At 55.0% G+C, this 23,804-nt stretch overlaps 2 protein-coding genes across 4 annotated transcripts; both read left to right on the top strand.

Moving 5' to 3' along the window:
• Window positions 1–50: 50 nt before the first annotated feature.
• LOC108931858 (transcription factor HIVEP3-like) lies at window positions 51–13,456 on the top strand. Of its 3 annotated transcripts, none has more exons than XM_018747906.2 (5): window positions 51–393; window positions 3,361–7,535; window positions 9,645–9,763; window positions 10,166–10,322; window positions 10,542–13,456. In XM_018747906.2, exons 2-3 carry the CDS (start codon window positions 3,801–3,803, stop codon window positions 9,726–9,728), a joined length of 3,819 nt encoding a protein of 1,272 aa, XP_018603422.1. In that variant the 5' UTR covers window positions 51–393; window positions 3,361–3,800; the 3' UTR covers window positions 9,729–9,763; window positions 10,166–10,322; window positions 10,542–13,456. The 3 variants fall into 3 exon arrangements, with proteins under 3 accessions (XP_018603422.1, XP_018603423.1, XP_018603425.1); XM_018747907.2 differs by having other exon boundaries at window positions 9,645–9,927; XM_018747909.2 differs by lacking the exon at window positions 9,645–9,763.
• On the top strand, window positions 13,451–16,735 carry LOC108931828 (endothelin-2-like). Its single transcript, XM_029248172.1, has 5 exons — window positions 13,451–14,812; window positions 15,100–15,250; window positions 15,343–15,456; window positions 15,547–15,636; window positions 15,760–16,735. The coding sequence occupies exons 1-5, from the start codon at window positions 14,749–14,751 to the stop codon at window positions 15,770–15,772; spliced, it is 432 nt and encodes a 143-aa protein (XP_029104005.1). The 5' UTR covers window positions 13,451–14,748; the 3' UTR covers window positions 15,773–16,735.
• Window positions 16,736–23,804: the final 7,069 nt, after the last annotated feature.

The following is a 23,804-nucleotide window of genomic DNA, read 5'->3' as shown; positions in this document are numbered from 1 at the left end:
GTAGGTCACGGCTCTAAAACGCTCGCAAAAGTAGGGGGGAAGCGGGAGGAGCGACTCGGCGATCAGGGGGCGGAGCTATTTGGCGTCTCCGTCTCCGTCTCCCGCCCAGCGGCGCGGCGCGGCGCGGCGCGGCGCTCCTCGCTGGCAAAGCGTGACAGGGCGCGTGACCGTCGATCCGCAGCTTCCGCTCGTCGCCGGGGTGGGAAAGCCCCCCTCGCGCCAGCTCTCGCGCTGCCACGCGCGTCCTCTCATTCGCTCGGGAGGAGGCGCGCACGCGAGACTGGCCGCAGCACGTTCCGTCCCGACTCGCGGGCAACTTGACGGCGGTCGGTCGCGTGTTCCCTTCTCGTGCGAGAAGAGAGACGGCGCGAGGGAGGGAGACGCGCGTGAGCGGTGAGTCTTTGTAGTGTTAGGGTTGACGGGCTACTGTTGTAACAATGTATCGTGCGCGTAGCGATACTTCGCTCGATCATCATCATGCGTGTCAGGGGCGCGGGGACACAGACAGACGGTTCGGAGCACTCACTCAGGGAGTGTTACGATGTAATGTAATGACGTCATGGGAAGGAGCGCTGGTGGCCCGGGGGGTCTCCTGTACCGCGACCGTGTGAGATGTTCGTGTTGTCATGTGCAGCAGTGTGAGTGTGCGCAGCTCCTACGTGCCTGAGTGAGTGAGTGAGTGTGAGTGTGTCACTGTTACAGCACAGCTGCCTTCACCTGTTAATGCTGCACGCGCACACCGACTACGAAAGAAGTCTGAATGAACAGCAGAGCGCAGCAGCCCGTGGCGAGTGAGATGATGACTGGTGAGGGACGAGCGCTGTCCGCCCGTTCCCAGGTCCTGCAGGACAGAAGAACGACGCAGCGGAGAAGACGCGATCGCCGCTCCGCTCCACGGCTCCCGCAAACTGTGCCCAAGAGCGAGGGAACGAGAGACCAGGGTGCATAATTCGGTCCCCGGCGGCGCTGCTCCGTTTCCTCTCCCTTCCCCGAAACCCCCGTCTCGGTACAGGAACAACGTTACGTAACAAGTCTCCGCGCTGCGACGTACCGACCCGCCGCCACAGGCTGCAAAAAGCAAGCCCCCAAACGCTGCCTCGTCCGTGGTTCGAGTGCGGCGCCGAACACGTGTGCCGCTGCTCCTCCTCCTCCTCTAGCTTCCTCCTCCTCCTCTTTGTTCTGTTATTCTTCCTACCTGTGGACCAGAGTCCGCCTGGCATGGAGCCATAGAGCGCGTCTCATACATGCGAATAACATCGGTGCGCTAAGAGGACGCTCTACTTCGTAAAGAGCTCTTCGATACTTGGCGCTCCGCTCGGGTTCGACCTCCGTGGCCTCTGCTGTACTGTGACCTTAGCTCTGTCGTCTAGCGTGGGTGGACAGGACCTTCGGTGAGAGAAGCGCGCGCTACGGCCGTGATCTGTGGGAGAAGCGGCGCTCGCGTCCGCGGAAAACGGCGTGAGTTGCCGTAAGCGCCGCACAACAGCGTCGGGCTGAGAAATAAAAGCGAGCCGAGCTGCACTCGGAGCACTGCGGGAGTGTGTTTCCTGTGGACGAGCTGTACCTCTCCGAAGGCCCCGGTCCGCGACGGACCTTTGTTTGTCGTCCACCGTCCTCCCCCGTAAACCGGCTGTTTTCGCAGCCGCGCCTCTGCGGTTCAGTGGAGGAAAGCCCTGTTGCCCCCCGTGCCTCGCTCTCCTTTGAAGGAGCTTCGATGGCTCTCCAGCACCACGCTCCAGTGATCCTGGCACCGGTGGGGGAGGGGTAGGGCGGAGCCTCGCCAGGGGCAGTCGCCCACCGTTCTGTGATATCAGTGGTGGTTACAAGCCGCAGATGGTGCCAGCGTGTGTGGCACAGTGTGGGCGTTAGCCGCTCTGCTCTCCGTCACCGCGGGGTTGGCAGCCCATGCGCGTAGGCTACGGCTCACCCTGCTGAAATGGCCCCGGCTGCTTACCGTTACCCACCCGAAGACCGCCGACCGCCCTGCATCCGATCGCCTCGGCCTGTCTCGGTTGCTGTAGCCCACCTTTCTTCCGTGCTGCCTCCTTTGACCCGCAGAGCCCATCTACTCCTGTAACATGTGGGTCTAGATCTCAGTCTTTCGTACGATGTCTGTGGCTGCGGTTGGCTGTGGAGTATTTTGTGTGCTTGCAAAGGGCGTGACCGCTAGGCGGCGTGCTTTCCTAGACCAGCGGCCCGTGTTCGACGCCACGTGCAGACGGGCAGGAAGCGCATCTCTGCATTTGGCCCATCTGGATCGAGGGCCCAAGGCCTCAAGAACGTGTGAGGCCAAGAGGGTGGCCAGTTCATCTGTAGGAGGTGGCACTTCCTCCATCAGCATGTGTCTGTCATCAGGAGGGTTGTTGGGAGATAAATTTAGACTACCAGCTCTCCCTCCATCTGCTGCCCCTCAGTTTGGGTCCGTTTCCATGGGAACCTGCATGGGGATCCTGCGAATGTGAGAGGAAGCAGCAGCAGATATTTATGAGATTTTGTACCATGGAAAGAGTAATTGTGGAGTGTCACTATTGCCTTGTGTCTCTGTTTTCGTGACACTGCGGAGTTCCAAAGATGAGCATTTCTCAGTGAGAGAGACCATTCATTGCGGGTTCGTCTGTAAATCGAGCGGGCGGCACCAGATAATACCGTGAACAATATGCTCGGCGCCGAACGAAATGTTCCAGTGTGGAGGTGGAGCATTTGCCTCTAGAACATGCTCCATTAATGTGGACGATACATGTCGTTCTCAAACTGCTTGCTGAACTCGTGGAAGCTTCGGAGATGGTAGCTGACATCACCGCTGGGGTTCGTTGATCATTCGGTGCCGCAGCTGCGCTCTGCTGCGTTCGAAGGGGGCTTTTACTTCCCTTGGGGCTGTAAGTCCCAAACGCCACGATCACCCAGGTCTCCTGCGGGTTCGCCGGGGACTCCGAAGCTCAGTCCGGAGGCGGACCAGTTAGCGTCGAGTCTATTTATTGTGTCGACGATGAGAGATTTGACTGTTAATCTCCGTTCTGACTCCCACTAAGTCTGCAAACTGGCAGATTCTGTGTAATATTGTGACCTGGAAATGCATCTTAAAGATGAGTTTTGTGTGTTTACTGTGCACTTGCTGTAACATGAGCTGCGCTTAGTAACAAGGTGCAGATGACAGAACAAGGGTGTTTCCTCTGAGTTTCTGGAACACGTTTAATGAGAAACTCACCTTCGTCAGTCAGACGCTTTAGTTTTCCTCGAGTCAACGATTGTCGTCTGGTTCACTGTGTCTGTACCAGTGTTTCTGACTCTTGACGGTATTTAACATTCGTAAAAACACTTGATCGCGCATGAATCTTTTTGACACGTTTGTTTTTTCCACAGATTCGTTGAACCTTGGACCTAAGAGACGAACCGGACCGTCAGTGGCACCTCCGCCATTTCTAGCTACAATTGTGTCTTAAACCCAGGACAGATAAGTGTTTGATCCAAGAGAAGAGCCCCTAAGTGTGACGGTCAGTGGAGCTGTAGCTCAGCAAAGAGAGTGCGTTGATCGCGTTGGATGCTTTCAGTTCTACTTTATGTGGTCTTGTTCTTCAGCTCAGGAAATATGAATATACAATGAAAACAAAAGGAATGATCTAACGTGATCAGAACAGCGGCACAGGACTTTCCGGTGAAGAAAAGTCCGAGATTCCGGCCGTTGCATTTTTATTCATTCTTTCCGCGAGGAGCCCCTGGCCACGTGGACGACCGAATGAGGCAACAGTCCTTGACCCGAACCCAGCCTCCTCCGGTGGTCACTTGACGTGTCCCACCGCCACATGGCGGCCAAGCGATGCCAGTCCACCAAGCGGCAGCATTCTTTGTCTAAGCCAAAATTGGAGGAGTCTGTCCCTTCCCCTTCTGAACTCTCTCAGGTGTACAGACGGCACCATCTGAAGAGCAAGAGACGAAAGCTGCAGAGGCTCCGTCTGAATCAGCTGGGGGAGAGGAGCGCAGCAGCTGCTGGGGGGAGGCAGCAAACTTCAGGCTGTCTCAGGGAGCCATTGCCCCTGTTATCCACCCTAACGGCATCCTCTGTTTTCAGCTTACAGCAACAGACTCGCTTGCTCGAAGAAGGTGTCCACAGGAGGAAAGGAAGGACCCGGAAGCCTTCGAAGTACACGTGCAGGTTCTGCAGCCGTACTTGTGCCAAGTGCTGTGTCCTGCAGAAACGCATCTGCTCACACACTGGGGAGAGGCTGTACCCTTTCAGCCCCTGTGACTCCTACTTCAAATCAAAGAGCAACCTGTACAAGCGTCCCAAGTCCCACATCCACAGATCCAAATTAGGCATATCCAACACTACTGCGCATCCCAGCAGAGTCAAAGGACGGCAGCGGGTAGAGAAGCAGAAGGACTTTATGGAAGCTAACAGTCTGGGCTCGGAATATAAGTCCAAGCACCTAGGGTTTCTTCCCTCTGCCCTGGAAGAACCTGCAGGGCGAGCTTTGCAGAAGAGCAGCAGCATTCCACCGCCTCGTGCCACGGACGCTCAGGGGTCGATGGACTCCCAGCGAATGGAGGGGGCACATGCAGTGAAACAAAGGCTAGTCATGAGGCTGAGTGAGAGGAAACGTACTCCTGTGGACTCCTCTGATGAGGGCACTGCTTGCGTGGATCCCTGGAGCAAAGGGAGTACGGAATCTGGCTACTTCTCCCGCTCTGAAAGCAGTGAGTTGCCCCAGACAAGCCCCCCTAACAGCGAGGCTAAGAGTTATGCCGAAATAATACTCGGAAAGTTTGGGCGGGTGGACCAGGGGCCCAGAAATACGCACCAGCAGTGTCACAGGTGCTCAGAACCTGAAAGGAGGAGGATCCCTTTAAATGTCCCTGCTACTCAAGTCATTGAGCATATCACCAAACTTATTACCATCAATGAAGCTTTGGTGGACACTCGGGAAATCGACAGCGTTAAACCTAGAAGATCTCTTTCCAGAAAGAATAGCTTAGAGGTTCCCAGGGTTCTCAAGGCACCCTCTGCTTATCATCCCAAAGGTGACACATCTGGCTCCAGTAGCACTTGTTCAGTTGATGTGAAATGTTTAAGGAACAATCTCCATCCGAAGTTCCTCAGTGTGGACTCGCTGCCCAGGCGACCATCACCAGTACCACTCCTTAGAAGCCGCTCAATGCCTTCTTCAGCCAGCGCAGGTCAACCTCCCACCCCCAGGTTCCGCTCCAGCCATTCCTTTGATGAGAGGCAGGCAACACCAGCCGGAAAACGAGTAGGACATCACCATGGAATACTCAGACGGCAGCGGGCTCTCGAGGCACCCTTTGAGCCTGATATGGTTCTTCAGGAGATGGCTCCATATTATTCTAGCGCAGCTACTGTGCTATGTGGACCCTGCCAACCCACAACAAGAGATTCATGTCCAAGAGAGCCTGAGAGCTGTATTCCGTGTTTTAGAAGTATGAACGGTCCAGAGGCACACATGCTCAGCTCTAAGGAACTTCTTGTTGAAGGTGCTAAGAGAAAAGCCTCTAATGAGTACTACTATAGTAGGGTGTTGCCTGATATATTGTGCGAGAAACAGAAAGAAGATGGAAAGGAGATGGAAGAGCGTCTCTCAAATGCAAGGCTGGTATTGTCTTCATTTTCACCCACCTCTTCGTTCCAAATGGAAAGCAACGCAACGTCCGAGAAGCTGAGCAGCAAAGCCAACGTAATGCTGTTGAGGTCGGATGGGAGGAACATCAGAAAGGGCATCTCGGTGATTCAGCATACTAGTGCTTTTGAGAGAAGTGGGAATGTGGTTACCGCGTTAACCTCCGAAGGGGGTCATCAGCCACCACCGACAGAGTTGCCACAGCCACTCCCAAACTATCATCTGATGCGCCAGCACAGCATTCAGGTGCCAGAAGTTTTGCTCGCAGAGGACCCAGATTTTAACATTGGCTCTGGGACATCCCTGGAAACGTTGGCTGTAACCCACGCCAAGGAATCGGAGAAATTCCGGTATCCACAGCGCAGTGCAACATTAGCCCAGTTTCCAGCAGAGAAACTACCCCCGAAGAAAAAACGCCTGTGCCTCACTGAATCTCAGACTTCGGTGGTACCTGGTACCCAGAGAGGGTCCTTCAGCTATAGGTGCTTACCTCCACAGGGCAACTCAGTCGCCTACAAAGAAGGACACATATTCCCCCTGGTGAAACAGGCTACATTTGGTGCATGTGACAAAAAGGTATACCCATCAAGTACTGGAGAGATTATTCTTCCAGCCAAGTCAAATGTCAATCCAATTTCTCCTAGAGAACCAACCCAACCCACACCTTCTGCTGAGCTCAGCCAAAATGAACTTTCTCTGAGATTAAGTCCAGTTTCTCCTCCTCCTGAAGCTCTTGCAGAGCTGAGAACTGGTTCCACCCTCAGCGTTGGCTCCATGCAGAGAGTGCTGTCAGTTTCCCAGTGTCCCACGTCCTCTCTGGTTTCCTTAACTACCAGGTCAGTTGTACCCCTTCGTCACCGGGTCCTCCCCTTTCAGCCAGTCCAGGATCTCAGTGAAAGTGGTGCTGCTTTCTGCTCCCCTGACCCCACTAGTCTTCAGCCCGTAGCAGAAGTTCAGCGACAGGACACCAAGTCATCACCTCTTCCCTCTTTGAGCCTTATGCCGATTCTTTGTTTTGACCAACACACCTGCTCCGCTGATGTCCCTCGCTTGGAGCTTTCGGCACACATGAACCCAACAACCGTCCCAGTTCGCATTCAGAACGCCTTTCCCGTATGTGGGAAAGGGTTGTATACCTCACAGTCCCTTAGTGTAGTGCAGAAAAATCGTGATTCCTTGCAAATCAAGTTGGAGGAGCAGAGTCATTTGAACCCCTGTGTGGAGCCCCGCATCTCTGACGTTAGTGACAACCTGTCTTGGACTCAGCCCTTGAAGCCAAGCACCCCACTGGAATGTGAAGTGACTGGTTCTCGGAGCAAGAAACGTGCTCTGTCCCAAGCCGGCAGTCTTGAGCTCTTCCCTGATAAGGAACCCCAGCTGAAACGAATAAAGAATGAAGATGAGGGTAATGATGGCTGTGTAGGCGAAAGACCAGTTGTACATGGAGAATCCAACCAGGACAAGGTGGTCAAAGAGCCAACTCTGATATGTGAAAGGAAGATGGAAGAAAAGACACAGAAAGTGAAGTTTAATGAGCACAAGAAGGAGTCGGAGTTCAGGGAATCTGAATCCTCAAAGGAAAAAGACAACAAAATCAATGACTTGAGGAAGATGGACACCAGTCGTACGAATGAAACGAACTCCTGCATCAACACTGCTACCATGGTCAGCTGGTGTTACCTGAAGTACCTGAACCCTTCCTGTAGCAGGGCTCTCCAGAACTCAGGCTGCTCATCCTGGTGTGCTAATTTGCCCAGTCCAAATCTGCCAGGTTTCTCCACACGCGTGGCTCTTTCACTTCTGTGCTCCAAGCAGAAACGAGGACCTGAGCTCTACACGGTTGCCTCCATGATCCAGCCTGCAGCTGAGCAGCTGGTTCCTGCCACGAAGACCCAAAGATCTGAGGTAGATATGCATCCAGTCAGAGTTGGTATGACGCAAGTGATTGCGTTCATGTTCTCTACATATGCTCACATATAATTCCTCGAAAGTACTACAGTTAAATACCCTGGTTCCTCAGGTTATGAAATGTCAAGATACAAGGTTTCAGATACTGTCTCAGGTGCAAAGTGTTTTGTCAAAAAAGAGCTAAAGTCATTATGGAGGCTAAAATGGAGGTAATGGAGAAAGCTGAAAGTGGCAGGACGATAAACTGTACTCATGGTTATGAGATAAACTGGTCAACAGTTGGGACTGAGTAGTGGAGCTTGTGGAAACTCTGCTTTTGTTTTCTAGAAATGTATCGTTTTCTTTGAAATTTACCTTCTAGTTAATAAGTATTACGGTGTATTCATCATAGCTATAGCCAAGATTTTTGAGAACCTAGCCCATAAAAAAATCAAGGAACGCCAGAGTTTATTCAACTTTGGTTGATTGTGATGTAGTGCTAAATGTGGATTCAGAGTTAAATCAAGTTACATTAACAGTCTTCTGGTCCCAGTTGTGTGTATAAGTTCCTGAGGAGCCACTGTATGTGCTCACAACGCATAAAGCCTCATAATAATGTAAGGTTTTTCATTTAATAATGGATATTAAACCGAAAGAAAAACCAAGCTCTTTCCCCGTGAAAAAAGTCCAAATATGACAATTTCCATGTTCCTCTGAAATGCACTGCTCCGCTTGCTCTGCTGGTTCTTACTGCCAGTGTAAGAGGTGGGCTTTCCCACCCTTGAAGACTATGATGGCTTTCGCAGTCAAGAGGGAGGAGGAAGGTCTGAAACCACATCAGTGAGGATATTCATTCTGGTAAAGGAATTCCGATGTCTAATGACATTTTAATTAGCTAAGTGTCACGAACCCTGGGAAAACCCCCAGGTACCACGGGGTGCGCCGCTCTGGTCCACCTTGCTGAACCAGCACGTTTGTTCTCAATGGCCTAAACATCTGTTTTCAAGCCCACCCTTAATGAGCCCTTGTGTCACTGAGCCTGAGACAGTAGCCTTCCCTGGCGCTCTCTCATCTTCTGTACCTAGCGCCTGTTCCGAGGACTGTCCCTAGTGTCTTCTTATGTACCTTGTGCCTCATGCTCCAGTCTTCCTTTCCTTCATCTTTTCCTTCCCCAGTCTCTTCATTGTCAGCTCTCTGGCCTAACCCCTTCTCCGGTCACCTCATGATCCACTTGGGTCAGCACCGACACCTCTTCTTATTGACCTTAATGTCTTGAGTAGCCACCCTATAAAAGGAGCGAAAAAGAGGCGAGTTGCGGACTCTTAACCGGCCTTTCTGTTGCTTTTCCGGAGGGAACAGCTTTGCCTTGCGCTCTCCGACCGTCTACCCGCCTTCCGTTCTGAGTCCTGTTCGCGTTGCGTTCCTCCGTACCGTCTGCCCCGTGCTCCAGTTTCCGCTTCGAACCTTTTCCTGGTCTCGGCGTACCCTTGTCTTCTGGTCTCAGTGTTCCCCCGCCTTCCTCATTCCCCAGTTGCCTCATCGCCAAACCTTCGTGCGTCTCATCATCCACAAGTCCCTGGGTCACCGCAGCACCGTGTCTTCCACCAGCGGCACAGCAAACCATTAAATGAACTTTGCCCCCCGCTTCACACCTGAGTTTTTCTCTTTCTTTCTGAAAGGATGTAGCTTTAGCTCTGGAAACAACAAAGTGAAAAGACTTTAAGCTTTTTGTGGTAGGTCAAGTAGACCTGGTTGGTAAATTTCCCCCACTTCAGTTGAGCTGTTTGCTAAAGGCTTCTGTTAGCGTGGTGTGTGTCGCGTGTGTCGCGGTGCCGTTGGCTGGGGGGCTGTTGTGGAGGTTACACAAAGGAGGGAGTCACAGGATGTTCATCGGAAGTAAAATCGGAGCTTGAGAACGTCCAGCGAGGGAGAGAACAGCTGGAAATGCGAAGGAGAGGAAAGTAGGGGAGACGTATTTGAGGTGACCAAAGGGGAGGAGGAGGAGGAGGAGGAGGAGGAGGGACATCGAGGTATGGCAAGCCACCGCTCCTCACGAGAACCACGTGAAGCTGTCTTGCTCCCTTACGATGGGGACAGAACTACTGATCGTTCCCACGTCTCTCCCAGGTGCAGGGATCTGCCACCATGTCCAGCTCACGTGCCAAGGAGAGCGAGGAAAGGAGCGGCGAGAACGAGGCCACGTCCGCCTAAGAAAACATGCCGTCTTGCGTGGATGGATCTTGAAGGTGTGAAGAGAGGCGGACTCTGGGATTCCGAGTACCTCCGAGTAACTCGGTCGTCTTTTCGGCACACGTCCGCCGCTCATAAGTGCGAAGGTGCTATGTGCTCCTCGGCATCGACGTCCTGTAGACCGCTCATGAATGTGAACACACCAGTCATCGCCGTGAGGGTAAACGCACCATCCACACAAGTCCATATTGGTGCCGATACACCGGTCGACTTTGCGTAACTGAAAACGTGAAAATCCGTCCTCTTCGTACGAGTGTTAAAAAGAAAAACGACAAAAAAGCAGTTCTTTAGAGTTTGTCTTTCTTCCCCGAGGAAAAACGCAAAGATTTCCGAAATCGTGTGTGTGTGTGTGTGCGCATGTGTGAAAACAACGTCACTTAATACAGACTCTTTAACAGGCGTAAGTTCGGTGGGAACATCTGCTCGATGGCCTTCTCCCCGGGTCACGGACCACCCCCAAGGACATGGCCCCGCCGCCACGTGGGACACCTGAGGGCAGGGGTTCGAGGGACAAAGTAACTTGAGATGGACATGGTGGCCTTCTCCACCGAGGAAGTAAGAAGCACACGTGGTCGCGGTGGGGTTTTTCGGGGCTACGGGATGAGCACGGTGGAGCCGCCCTGCCCTCTTGTCCCTTTCCTCAGTTGCTCGTGATGATGCCTCTGTATGTTTGCATGCTGGTGTGTGTGTGTGTGTGTGTGTGTGTGTGTGTTTCCGTCTCTTTCTTTCCTTTAAGATCTCCACTCGGGTCACTTTGTTCTTCCTGTTCCGCAGAGCGCGGTACATCATGCGCCAGGCGGCCGGAAGCACCGGTGAAACGTCCCTTCGGCGGACGACCGAAAAGCTGCGGCTCTTGGAAACGACGCCCCTCCTGCGGGCTCCGCGAGGGAGACTCTCCTGTGGGATCAGATCCCCCTGCACGCCGGGCCCTCTGACTGGCTCCCGTTGCCCGAAGGCTGCCTTTGACCCCACCCCCCCAACCGCCCCCCCCAAAGCCTGATCACCCGAGGAATGAACTGTGGTTTCTCTGCTTCTCTGTTATCCCATCATCTTCTCCCAGCGAATGAACCTTTCCTACGTGAAAAGCTTGACGTGAAGGAACGTATTTCCAATTTCTGATCGCGTGTGTCGTTACGCACTTGAAACGTAGCGATTGTTTTCGAAGGCAGTATTTTTCTTTAGCGTGTGCTTCACCATTAGCCTCGAAGAAGTTCCTACGTACTGCGTATGCTGAGCGCTTGTTGGCTGCTTCTCTTTCGCTCTCCATTCCGGCTCATCCATCGCTGTCGGGTTTTGGTCGGGTGCTGTTTACCAGCTCTCGGTTTCGCTAAACATCGAAATGAAAACTACTTGTTGGGGGGCATTCCTGAAATATAGCTTTTTTTTTCCTTTCAATTTTAGCCAGGAAACAAATTCATACATAGGCAGCAACTTGAATACACTTGTTAGAAGCAAATTTCAAACATTTAAACATAAACCCTTAAGCTCAAGATGTCTTCAGATTATGGAAAACATTAAATCAGGTGTGTGAACATTTTGACCGCTACTGTACATATGAACTGAAAGTATCTGTTACGCATTGATATGGATTTACAATCACATTTCTTTGATAAAAACACTTGTGGTTCCTTTGGTTTTCCTGTGTAACTGTGCGGCTGTGTACGTTTTCCATCGGTGGGGATACGTGGCGTACGATGCCAACGGTAAAAGGAACCGTGATACGGTTTGGAGGGGTGGAAGGGAACGAGAGGGGAGGAACGGAGACGGGACGAGGAGACGGGACGAGGAGACGGAAGCCGCGCGGTCGGCGTGTGTCGCGCGCAGCGGGAAGGTGGGAGTTGCGCTGTGTCCGTGTCCACTTGGTGCTCTTCGCGCCACCGGCTGGATTCTGCAGAAAATCGTACCCTGCTCTCGCTGACATTTCGCCAAGAGTTTCTGGGGAAAATCGAAGGCGAAAATCGAAGGCAAAACTCGACGGATCTGAGCCGGAGGAGAATTCCTAACGCTGCGCTTCCGCGTCCGGCCACCGGGGGGCGAAGTTGTTGCAGTGACCAATGGACTAATAGAAGGTGAACTTTGCTGCTGCTGTCGCTCTTGGTTGGAAGTGTTAAGGTTGTGCCTCTTTATTTCAGTGGAGCCGTTTGCACTGAAATGTCGTCTGTGTTCACTCCTCATTTAGTCGGGTTAAGTTGTGCTGCTGCGTGGAAACGAACGCAGCAGGATATTTACTGTTCATTTAGGCACATTGCTGAACATAACAGCTCTTTAAATTCACATTTTGCCACATTTTTTACCATCTTCGGTCAAGTGCTCTAGAGTACTTTGCTGTCACCTTGCAGCACTCTGCTGACAAGCGAGCGTCCTGAGGCTCTACACCTGCGGGGGTCACGGTGACGCCGCTCGCCGGGCAACGGGGCGGGTGTTGTAGGAAGCTCCGCCGACCCGCCGAGAGCGGGAAAAACCGAGACCAGACGCGGACCACGGGAAGGGGCCGGATTACGTCACCGTCTGCGGCGCAGCGGAGCGTAACCGGCCGCTTGAGTCGTAAATATTTGTGACGCGTGGGGTACTGCTGGAATTTGGTCGCCGCCGGGGGAAACCAGCAGGTTACCGGGTCAGAGCACCACAGCCGGTGCCTTGGCACAAGTAGAGCTTCACCGCAGGGAACCAAGTGACCCGGAATGTTTACCGGTACGACGTGTAAATAAGGACGTTTAAGAGGCTTCGCCGTTTTACATTTGTGGGTTCGGAGCCAGCGAGAGCTGTGCGTGGAGCTTCCCTGTTCCCTCGGCGTGCGTGTGCGTGCGTGTGCGTGCGTGTTTGCGCCACGTTCCTCCCACCTTCGTGTCGGAGCCCGTGACACCCTGACGATGTGCGCCGACGGACCTTCGGTCACGCCGCAGGAAACCTCTGGATCTCCTGTGCTTCCTGGGTGCTTCTTGCGGCGGGCCGTGGCTCACGAGACCCGGAGAAACGGGAGCGAAGATCACCGTACCGAAGGCGAAGGTCGTTCCGTCGACGTGACGCTCGTCTCGGAAAGGGCGCGCGCTAATGTGCCGTTCGTACGCGGCTCCCCGCTATTTTTTAACGTGTCGACTAAGGGGAAGGTACCTTGACCGAGGGCTCTACGGCAGGACGTGCCGTTTGAACCCGGCCCTCGGAACGGGGAGGGGGCCGCGAGCCGTTCCTTTGCTAAGGACGTTGTGACATTCGCTGGAGTTGGCCCACCTTACACGTGTGTTCTTTACATTCTGGACATCGCGCCCTCCCCAACGCTGCCGATGAGAAGTGGCTTCTTCGGAGGGAAACGCCTTTTGGCGGAAGGTGAAGCTCAGGTGCGCGGCTCAGGCGCCCAGACAAACGCACGACGACGAGCGAAGCGCTGGGACAGCGGTCGCACGCTCAGCGGTGCAGATTCAGCCCTCATTGCTCATAATGGTTAACGGGTGTTTTCGAGGCTCCCGTTACCCCGTCGCGTGGCAACGATTCGCGCGCACAATGGGGAGGGGGGGGCGGGGCGGGGGGCAGCGGAGCCTCTCTGGCTTCATGGAGGGTGCAGCAGTTATGTCATGTCTCCAGCAGGGGGTGACCTGTGGCCCCCCCTTTGTCAGCAGAGCGCCTTCCTTACGCTGGTGGAGCACCGCTGTGTGTGTGTGTGTGTGTGTGTGTGTGTGTGTGTGTGTGTGTGTGTGTGTGTGTGTGTGTGTGTATACGCGTGCGTGCGTGCGTGCGTCTCCCAGGAGCACAGTTCAAAGTGACTAACGCATTCTTCTGCGCTCCACAATGTGCCGTATCGCCGCCTTTCCGCGTCTCGCCGGCTCGGGCGCATTCCTCGGCTGACTCGCGCGGCACCGGAACGGGAAGTGGATAAAGAACGTCTGCCCGGGTGTCGGCGGGCCGCTCGGCGCTCTGATCGCATTCCAGCGCCGCTCGACGCCGGCAAAATATTTGCTCAGGCCGTCGGCGAGATACTTGAGGCGTGAGCTACTGTGTCGGGGCCCATTGTGCGGCGCACAATGACATCGGGGCCCCTTCCTCCTGGGCCGCAGGCGCCCAGCTCCTCGCGTCCTCCCTCTGTGTCCTCCTTCGGTGTCCCCTCTCCGCTCGGCGCTCTGCTCTTCTCCTCCTTCTCCTCCTTCTCCTGCTCCTCGCTGTTGAGGAGTAACGGTGGCCAAAGCTCATTTCCAGAAGCTTCCAGGAAACGACAGCGTTTGCAGGAAACGCCTCGATCGCCTCCCGGAAACAGCCGGAAGGCCACGTGTGCTCTGGGTAAAGTTTACCGCAGTGCACTTCATTCTTACAGCGTGAAGCTACTTGTTATAATTTTTTACCCATTTATACACCGGGGTCATTTTACTGGACCAGTTTAGGGTAAACGCCTTGAGGTGGGAGTTGAACCTGAGACGTTTGGATCCAAACTACTACCGTTGTGTCCTGAAAGCAGATTGAGAGCCTTGAAGTGTTTGTGGCATGTGTGGTAACCCCCCCACCCGCTGGAACAGATGACATCACAGTGGCTGCTGATGTTCAGCTTATGTACTTTGTATTGATTAGTTGAAAAATTATCATTGCGACTGCACACAATGGACTGTAGTAGTGAGTGGGTATGGAGGGTATATATAGAGGGTACAGTGGTGTCAGTGGGTACGGGGGTTATATAAAAGGTATAGTGGTGTCAGTGGGTACTGAGGGTATATTTATTGCACTGGGACTGTGAATGAGAGGTTCCGTGTCAATAGCGCGCACACACACACACACACACACACAGTGGGGGTGACGTGCTGCACAAGCCGCGTGCCCTCAGTGTGTCAGGAATGCAGTGGCAGCTGGAGCAGCAGCACTGTGTAAACACGGAGGGGGGCGGGGGGGGGCGTGATGTCACTCAGTCGCCGGTATAAGTAGAGGCTCCGGCAGGCATTCGGTCCCAGAAGCACCTGCTGGATCGGCGAGCGAGCGGTGCCGGGGACGAGGAGGCGGAAGCATGGTGTCGTACCGCATTACGGCGCTGGCGCTGGCGCTCGCTCTCTGCCTGGCAGGGCAAGAAGGTACGGCAACAGAGCAGCGCAGTAAGAACGGTGCTTTGGCTGCGATGACTTTCCTGCGGTACCGCGGTATAACGATGAGGCTGTTGGCTGAGGCAGCGGTTGCTGTCCCGGGGTTGGGGGGGGGGGGGGCGGAACCAGGGCACCGCGTTCGCATTTACCACGGTACGGCTCAGGCGAGTCACAGGGGGGACGAGAGGCTGACTTGCTGTGTCTGCGGTTTGCGGAGACGCCGCGCTCCAGGTGCGACAGTCCATCCCCTCACCGCGTTCCCCTGCCCTCCCCTGCAGGAGCGGGTCGCCCCGTGTCCGCCGAACCGGGGCCCGACGCCCGGCCGCCCGCGCAACGGGTTCGAGCGAAGCGCTGCTCCTGCAGCAACTGGCTGGACAAGGAGTGCGTCTACTTCTGCCACCTGGACATCATCTGGGTGAACACGCCCAGGTAGGGCTGTCCGGGCCGCGGGCCGGCTTTCGGCGTCGCGCTTGCCGCGTGCGAACCGTGCGCTGACCGTTCGAACCCGCTCTCTGCTGCAGCAAAACCCTCCCCTACGGTCTAGGAAGGGTCGCGGCCCGACGACTTCGGTCCACGAGCCGCTGCGAGTGCGCCGACCCTGCGGACCGCGCCTGCGCCGCCTTCTGCCGCCACGGGTGAGTCCGGCTCCGTCCCACCTGTTCTCCCACGAGGAGCGCGACCGTGATGCGCCGTCTCACCGTCTCTGCGCTCGCATTGTGTTCCAGCGCTGAGAACGGCTCCCCACAGCCGGAGTCGGACGTGCAGGAGAAGCGTTTATCGCAGGGTCCCGAATCCAGGGTGCTCCCCTTCCTCAGGTGAGGTCAGCGATCCGCACGCGCACACACACGCACAGTCTCGCGGCACGGCCGCTCCCCGGAGGTGGAGTGTGAAGTCGCGTGACCCCCGTCACGTGACCAGGTGCGGTCTCCACGCTGCAGGCAGGTGCTCTGAGCGACGCCGCCGGCCGCCGAGCGGGACGGAGCCCGCAGGACGATGCCTGGGAAGGTACGGGGCAGGAAGCGGAGCCAGACGCGGAAGCGCTCGGGGGCCCCCGTGGAGCCCGGGATGAGTCGCCGGGACCCCCGAGGACGAGAACGGGACTCGTCGGCCGCGGGTTCTGACCCACGCTTGGCAGAGCAGCCGCTGAGCAGGCGACCCGTGGAAACGAAACCGCTGTGCTGCTCGTGGACCTTTTCTCCGAGGCGACTGACGGTGTTCATCTGCCCACGGTTATTTCCGGGTAATTTTGACCGGAGCAATCCGGTGGTGCGTGTGTGCGCGTACGCGCGCCCACGTGAGAGAGGGGGACTCGCAGGCAGGAAGCCTCATCGGCGCTTTATCAAAACTTGAATGTGTGTGAAGCGAAGAGACTGAGGCTGAACTTTCCACGATTCCTTGGGCGAAGAACACGGTAAAGGGATTCGCGGCGAACCTCGTTACTTCTCCGCCGTGACGCCGGCCGAAGGATCTCGACGCACTTCGCCGCGTGGATGGAAGGGTTACCTGATGGAGACCCCCGATAACCAGGCGTGACGGTTTCTCCCCTTCGTTCTGTCCAAAACGCTTGGAGAAACAAACACCGTCCCGTTTCGCTGAGCTCGGTCTCTGCGATCGATCAATCAATCGCCGTGATCAGCTGCTGATGTCTTTCTCTAATCGATCACGCCGATTGTGCTCCCGATCAGTTTGCGTCCATTTCGAATGCTGTCGCTTTGCTGTTTACATGTCCCCTTTGTGGGGACGCTGCACGTCCAGCACCCTGGAAATGTCTCGCACCGTCCCAGTGAAGTCATCCACGTATCGATTTCTTTGTACGCAGATGTCACGTGTAAGATGCTTTCACGCGTATGAAGAAGAGCCTTGAGGCTGTTTTACTGGATGATGATGAATAAAGACGTGTTTTGCTACATGTTACTAGAGTAAATCACACGTTGCGCTCCTTTTGTTCCCAGTCAAATGTCTTTCTCCCCAACCTTGTCGTCCTCTTCTCTGCCCCTTCCTGCCGTCGCGGTGCATTCTGGTAAAGACTGTCCTGCTTGCGCCGTGTCCTCTCGTGTCCTGTCGTGTCCTGACGCGACGTGTCAGGGGACGCACGCTCGAGCGTTTCGAGGGATGACGGAGCTCGGTTCGGCCAGACGGTGAAACTCCCGGTTTGTTTTCGGCGAAATTACTGCTACGTATAAGAAGTCGTCCACATCGAATACTTTGCGTGTCCCATTTTGGCCCAGTGCAGCACCTTCGCCACAGCTGGCCCGGCGAATCGAGACGGCGACTAATTCTAATGTCGATTTAAAAGATCCAAGCCACACTGTTGGCATCGCGCCCGTACTTAAGGATCGAATCAAAGCAAAGCAAAGCAATGGCCACGCCCACCCGTCAATCATACACAATGCACGTAGACCCCCGTTTACCCAAAAGAGGAAAAAAACATAACTGCTACGGAGCAGATGACCCACTCGCGTCCCCCTTTCATAAAGGCTTTTGCGTTTACAAAATAATTCCTTACATGTAAGTGGACCGGGCTTTGGTGTTCTAGAAAAGTCCGGCACCCTTGAATGAGAACTCTGGAGAATTCCCTTCCCGTGTGCGCAGTAACACATTGATATTTCAGTTTCTCATATAGCGATGGTGAGACGCTAGTGAACTCATTTCATGAGCAAATATGACAGCATACATCTACAGTACCACACACACACACACACACACACGCACACACACACCATCTGAAACCGCTTGTCCCATACGGGGTCACGGGGAACCGGAGCCTACCCGGTAACACAGGGCGTAAGGCCAGAGGGGGAGGGGACACACCCGGGACGGGACGCCGGTCCGTCGCAAGGCACCCCAAGCGGGACTCGAACCCCAGACCCACCAGAGAGCAGGACCCGGCCAAACCCGCTGCACCACCTCTGCAGTACCAGTGTGCTGTAATAGTGCTGTAATGGTAATAATAGTACTAATACTGTACTACTGTGTACCGTTGTGCTATAGTGCTGTTTTAGTGTACGAGAGCCATACATCATGGCTCTCACTTTGTGTGTGTGTGTGTCGCTCTGGACAAAAGATTCTGCCGCATGAATAACTGTACACGTATTTACACGTACATGTACATTGTCGCATATGTTCGGTCCAGTGTGAGCGCGTTTGAACCATCGCCTGTGTGTGTGCGCACGCACCATGGATCTTCCACCTGACACACGCGTGTGGCCGCATCCGTGTGGCGCAAGGACCCCAGGCGAGCGGCGACGAGCGCCTCCGGGGCATCGTTCTCTGCGGGTTCAACGATGAGCCGCACGGCCTCCAGCAGCATCTCCATCCTCCTGGGACACATCGCTGCCGCCCACTCCAGACACACACCTTCGCGAGAGGCGGGCTTGACCCGGCGGAGTGCGGAACGGGCTACGGTGCACCCCCCACCCCCCACCATGTTGTCTCGGGAGGGAAAAACAGGATGCTTTGGCACATTCCTCACATAGCTGAGCAGCAAAAGAGAGAGCGGGACGGAGGAAAAGAGCGGAAGAGACCGGAAGGTCGGATCTCGGCAACAGGAAGCGATATGGACGGGAACGGGGCGCTGCGGTCAATCGAACAGGGCTCTGTCTCGGGATTGTTTTCGTCCTCTTTAATGTTACCCGTCGGGCGAGACGGCGAGGGGGCGTGCGTGCGTGCGTGCGTGCGGTCGCACCGCTATTGTGTTCCACAGAGCACACCCTGCCAGACAGGTGCTGAGATTGCCGAGGCCCCCGTATCGCTCTCTTCCCTTCCTGCTTTTGTTTGCGGGGAGCCGCCGAGCTCGGTGCCGCCGTGGGGCCCCGATAGCCGACGGTCCCATCTGCCGCGTCCCATCAGCGTGGACCGTCCCCCGCCGCCAGGGACACGCTCTCCGACGCGTCTCGCAACGTAGTGTCTGTCCTTTTTCAGTGGCCTCAAGTTCTTCTCCACGGTGACTTGCGGCGTCACAGTCCCTTACACTCTTGGCTAAATGGGTACATTTACACAACTGGGTCATTTTTACCATATCAGTTCAGGACAAGTGCCTTGCTCAATGGCACGGCAGCAGTAGCTGGGATGTGAACCCGGGTCCTTCGGGTGGAAGAACGTCACCCTCAACGCAACACAGTTTTCTGTAATAAACCCCTAAAAAATGCAAATCCAGGAGCGCTGAGCATCCGCTGGTGGGGTGTCGTCTCCGGGCAGGTGCCACACTTGGGGGGTCTAACATCTAAAGTCTGTTGCTTATCAGTTTGGTCCTTCGTGCGGTGGAATGAGCTCCCCGTGTCCCTCAGAGCTGCCGAATCCCTTGAACGCATCTCTTTGGGAACCACTTCCCTCCTGATCTGCTGACAGCTCCGTCGATAAGTCCGACACCATCTGCTGTGACCATCTACGAATTTGCAGTTTCGATGTCACTGTCAGCAGCGCAAAACTGCGGTTGCTGTCAGATTTTTACTGCGAATGAGGATGTTTACAAGGATATAGCTTGTTGTTTAACTACTGTCATACTTGCTTTCTTCCTGTCACAAGTTCTTCCTTTCTTTTGATAATTAAGTAGTAGGAAATATTTTCCCTTTTGTCTTAGAAAAGCATGTTCCTACCTATGAGGTCCTCGGTGCTTTTGAAACCCATATTGACAAGATGTTGTCTACACATTTTCCATTTGTACATGACTGCTATAGACAGGGGAAAGTCTGGTGCCAGCAGCCGCAGTAATTCCAGCTCCAATAGCGTATATTAAAGTTGCTGCAGTTAAAAAGCTCGTAGTTGTATCTTGGGATCGGGCTGGCGGTCCGCCGCGAGGCGTGCCACCGCCTGTCCCAGCCCCTGCCTCTCGGACTCCCCTCGATGTTCGCGGGGGCGCGGCGGGTCGGACCGGGTCCTGCTCTCCGGTGGGTCTGGGGTTCGAGTCCCGCTTGGGGTGCCTTGCGACGGACTGGCGTCCCGTCCTGGGTGTGTCCCCCGTGACCCCGTATGGGACAAGCGGTTCAGAAAGTGCGTGTGCGTGTGTGCGTGCGCGCCTGCTATAGACAGCTTCTTGAGTGATGGTCTGTCTGAGCAGCGTGTTGCTGGTTCCCGGGTGTGTGTCAGTAACCCTGTGTCTAAAGGTCCTCATCAGTCTTTGGTCCACTTCTGTTCACTCCGAGTTGTGCGTCACCGCGGAGGGGAAGAGCGTCTCTAAAAGAGTAAATATGAATGGAAGTGTTACCCTTTGACCCAACGGTGGATGCGGTTCACCTGAAGCAGGTCTTTCCTGGGCAACTGGCGTCAATCGGTGTGTTAGCGGCTGACTGCCGTGCTGCCGCGCTCATGAAGGTAGAGTCAGAGTGCAGCGCAGAGACCAAAGACACTGAGTCGAGGACAGCGGAATCTCCAAGAAAGATGCCGTCCAGCCATCGGAACGCCGGAACTCCACCGACGCCCTCGCGCACTTTCAGCGAGACCCTGAGATGTGGGACGTGAACTCAGCTCACGCTTCTCTCCCCTTGTTTATCGAGGGAGTTTTCTGTGGCCGGTGAGCAGCGGCTTTGGCCCATTGCTCCTAAATCTCGCAGCACTTTCCTTCTGTCATCTCTGAGCGTAGCTGCAGGAAGTGGAGTGCGGCCACATCCCCCTCGCACAGAACGCTCAATATTTATAGTCCTTTCCGTTTCACGAGCCGTGTACAACTTGTTGGTCGTGGAGACATCGGGACCTTCTCGGGACCAAAGCTTTTCCTTCACATGTCACAGCTCCAGCATGTGGCTCCAGATGAACCTGGGGCCGCCGGTCTAAGGGTCTCTCAGCTGGACGCCAGGTGTTCCTGCCCCGTTGGGAGACTGGACGGCGACGACCGGCGCCAAGCCGACCGAACGAGATGCCCTCGAAGGCCACGGCCAGCGACCCGACCGGTTAGTGTTGCCGCCAGGCTTTCCATCTCTCGGCGTTTCGGTTGTGCCGCGGCATCCCGGCCAGAGGCGCACCCGCTCTTCCATCGCCTTGCCGCACGTTCCTGAGCGGCCCGTGTTTGGTACCCAGAATGCCCTGGGGCCCCCAGCCAAAATCGGCATTCTTTCCATTAATAGAGCTGCCGCCAAGCCTCCAGGGGCAAAGTGACTCACTCAGAGCTGCTCCTATAAATAGGCCTTTGGCCCCCTGGGTGGGCCGCAAGATCGGTGCCTCTTGGATGGCCCTGGGGGCCTTCAAACGAGCTCTCTTTGTAGGAGGTTGAGTGGCGGTCGGAGGGACGTCCACCCGCATTGGACACAGGGCCACAAAGGGCTCTACTGCTCCTAGCAGCTGGACAAAGGGTTCTGTGGGCTCCACGGGACCACAATAGCAGCTCGGAGCTGCCCTATCAACACTGGCATCAGCGCAGAATGGGACCGCATGCTTCCATTATACTGCGGCAGGAAACGTCTGCACAGAATTGATGGAGCTCAAATTATGGTGTTCAAGCCCAAAAATAAACAATGACTCCTAGCGAACATATTAGATATAAAACCCGATATGCTTGTTTGCCGTCAAGGGTCTCATACTCTTTCGATGGCGCCGGAGGTCATGAACAATTGCAGAGGGACTTCGCCGCCTGAGGAGTCGTACGATGCGGACGGGATTGCAAGACCCGAGTCGGCAAGCCGGAGCATTACAAGGAGGACAACGGAGAGACAGCAGCGCGTGAAGGATCAGAGAGGTCAGTGTTACATCTGCAGGAACATGGACCGTCGCAGATCTTTGCGGGACCCCGGCTGAACCAGAGCACCGTGCGGAAGATCATACGGCGACACGTCTGTTAAAAGCCAGCACCCAATGAGCCACAAGTGTGAAAGTCCAGTACCGTGTGGAAACATGAGGACGGAGCCCAACGGGTGAGACGCAACACGGTGCGGAGAGCTGCTCCGGCTTTAGGTCCAATGACTGCAATTGATGAGTGTGGACCTTTACCAACAGCTGGGATGTTCCACGGTTCACGTTGACTTTTAGTCTGAATACATTTCTTCTACCCGTTGACCCAGTGACCCTAACCCTAACCGACTGCACTGTTGCTATGGCTCCGAGTGCTGGAGTGCGTGGCACCTTCAACAAATACTCACAGAGACATTGCGTGTGAGGTGTGTGTGTGTGGCAGCGGGGCAGCAGCACCTGCTTGGTGAATGTCCTGGGGGTCCCCACCTGCTTGTGTTTGTGTGTGCAAACTGCTGATCCACGTTAGGTGTGTGTGTGTGTGTGTGTGTGTGTGTGTGTGTGTGTGTGTGTGTGAGAGAGAGAGAGAGAGAGAGCTGCTGGTCCATGCTGACTCGCAAACAAGTGATGCGGTGTAGCTCCGTCCTGCGGCCCACGATCTGGTGCCCCGGGCTCAGGCCCGCTGTCCGAGCGCCGAGCCAGAGAGAGGGCTGCGACCCGAAGGCTGTCGGATCGGTGTCGGCCTGTTAGGTTCCAACGCTCGCTGAGGTCGCGACCCTGACCTCTGGCACGACAGGCTCGCTGACAGCGAAGCCCCTGGGAGCTGCTGCTTCCTCATTCACTTCTAAAAGTAATATGAAACGTAATAAGGCGTGCAATGAAAGGAACGCGTGCGCCAGGGAACGTCTGCAACAAGGTGCTGCTCTCTGGGACTCAAAGTGGGCTTACTGTCATTTGGACCACATAGAGCTGGTGCAGCAACAGGGTGAAACGAAACAACGCTCCTCCAGGATCCTGGTGCTGCTTAAAAAGCAACACAAAGCTACCGACACAATAAACGACAAACAAACATAAAAAATGTCAACGATAAATGCTGTAAATGTAGACATACTAGTAGGTTTCAGCAGCAATTTAAGACGAGCGCAAAAAATGCACCATTGCCAATTGCGACTTCCACAAACACGGCCGAATAAAGAGCGGTGGGTTCGAGGCCCGCAGAGCATCCAAAGCTGCAAGCGGTCAAATGTCTATTTGTCACCGTGGGCAGCTCGGCGCGGGGTGTCCCGTGACACGGGGGTGCCGTCGTCGCCAGTGTCCGTGTACAGATGCGAAGGCAACGGGGCGCCCTCCGCACCGGGAGCGAGGTGTGTGGAGCGTGCGTGTCCTCGGTGCGCTCACGCTCCCTCGCTGTCTCCAGTGTCCAGTGTCGTAACCCTCCCCCAGCAGGACCAACCCTGCGATCCCCTGGGTTTGTGGACAAGGTCGGTCTCAGGGCATTTAGGTATGGGAACGAAGGCCTTCTGTGATCTGTGACTCTCTGCCTCCATCGAGCGTTCAGCCAAAGACACGCAGCCACCCCTCGGACTCATTTCTCCCACCCCCCGTTCCACAGTAACGGCGCGGGTCCTCAACTGCCAGCAGCCTTGGTGACGGCACCGCTGGGATCTTTCTTCTGCTGACGTCATACGCTCGTCGTATTTTTCTCTGACATGTACGCTGCGTCGGAGAAAAGCGCCTGCTAAATGAATGAATGTAAATGTCTGGGTCACACACACACACACGCATCCTCCAGCTGTGGGGCACTAAATGTTACTTGCTGCAATGTACTGTGCTTGAAGCACCACAAGGTGGCCCTGTACTGTGGGGCACAGAGCAAAGAGCAGTGGCGAGTTTTCCTTCAGGGTCAGCAGAGGGTAAAAAAAGAAAAAAAAAAAGAAGTGTTATTGATCTATACACCTGCCTGGAAGTAAGGCAAAATATTGTAGGACCAAACTGACTAATCAATCAATCAATCACACCCACCCTCATCAAACACTCCAGTTCACATGTTAGTCTTTACGAGATGCGGCAGCTCCCCGAAGATGCTTCCAATAGGGGAAGCGAAATGTAGGAACCGCTGTCCTACATGACGCGGTCCAACCCAGAAGAGTTAAATCCCCGGTCAGAAGCCTACGGGTTTTGATATCTATCCATTCATCCGTGCATGGTAGCGATACTAGTTTTACAGTTATAACAGAGCATAAAACTGGTTAAAGGATAGTGGAAGAGCTGTAGGGTGTTAAGATAGTCAACTTTTTGTATTTACAGGTCAAGTGACGGCGACATG

Source organism: Scleropages formosus, chromosome 23 (assembly GCF_900964775.1).
Source record: "Scleropages formosus chromosome 23, fSclFor1.1, whole genome shotgun sequence".
Lineage (NCBI taxonomy): Eukaryota > Metazoa > Chordata > Actinopteri > Osteoglossiformes > Osteoglossidae > Scleropages > Scleropages formosus.
This window is presented reverse-complemented; position numbering and strand designations above follow the sequence as displayed.

Excerpts from the sequence above, each read along its gene's own strand:
- LOC108931828 (XM_029248172.1), top strand. The coding sequence starts at position 14,749 with ATGGTGTCGTACCGCATTACGGCGCTGGCGCTGGCGCTCGCTCTCTGC. Across the intron at positions 14,813-15,099 it reads CTGCCTGGCAGGGCAAGAAG|GAGCGGGTCGCCCCGTGTCC; the intron begins GTACGGCAACAG and ends CCTCCCCTGCAG. Across the intron at positions 15,457-15,546 it reads GCCGCCTTCTGCCGCCACGG|CGCTGAGAACGGCTCCCCAC; the intron begins GTGAGTCCGGCT and ends ATTGTGTTCCAG.
- LOC108931858 (XM_018747906.2), top strand. The coding sequence starts at position 3,801 with ATGGCGGCCAAGCGATGCCAGTCCACCAAGCGGCAGCATTCTTTGTCT. Across the intron at positions 7,536-9,644 it reads CGAAGACCCAAAGATCTGAG|GTGCAGGGATCTGCCACCAT; the intron begins GTAGATATGCAT and ends CGTCTCTCCCAG.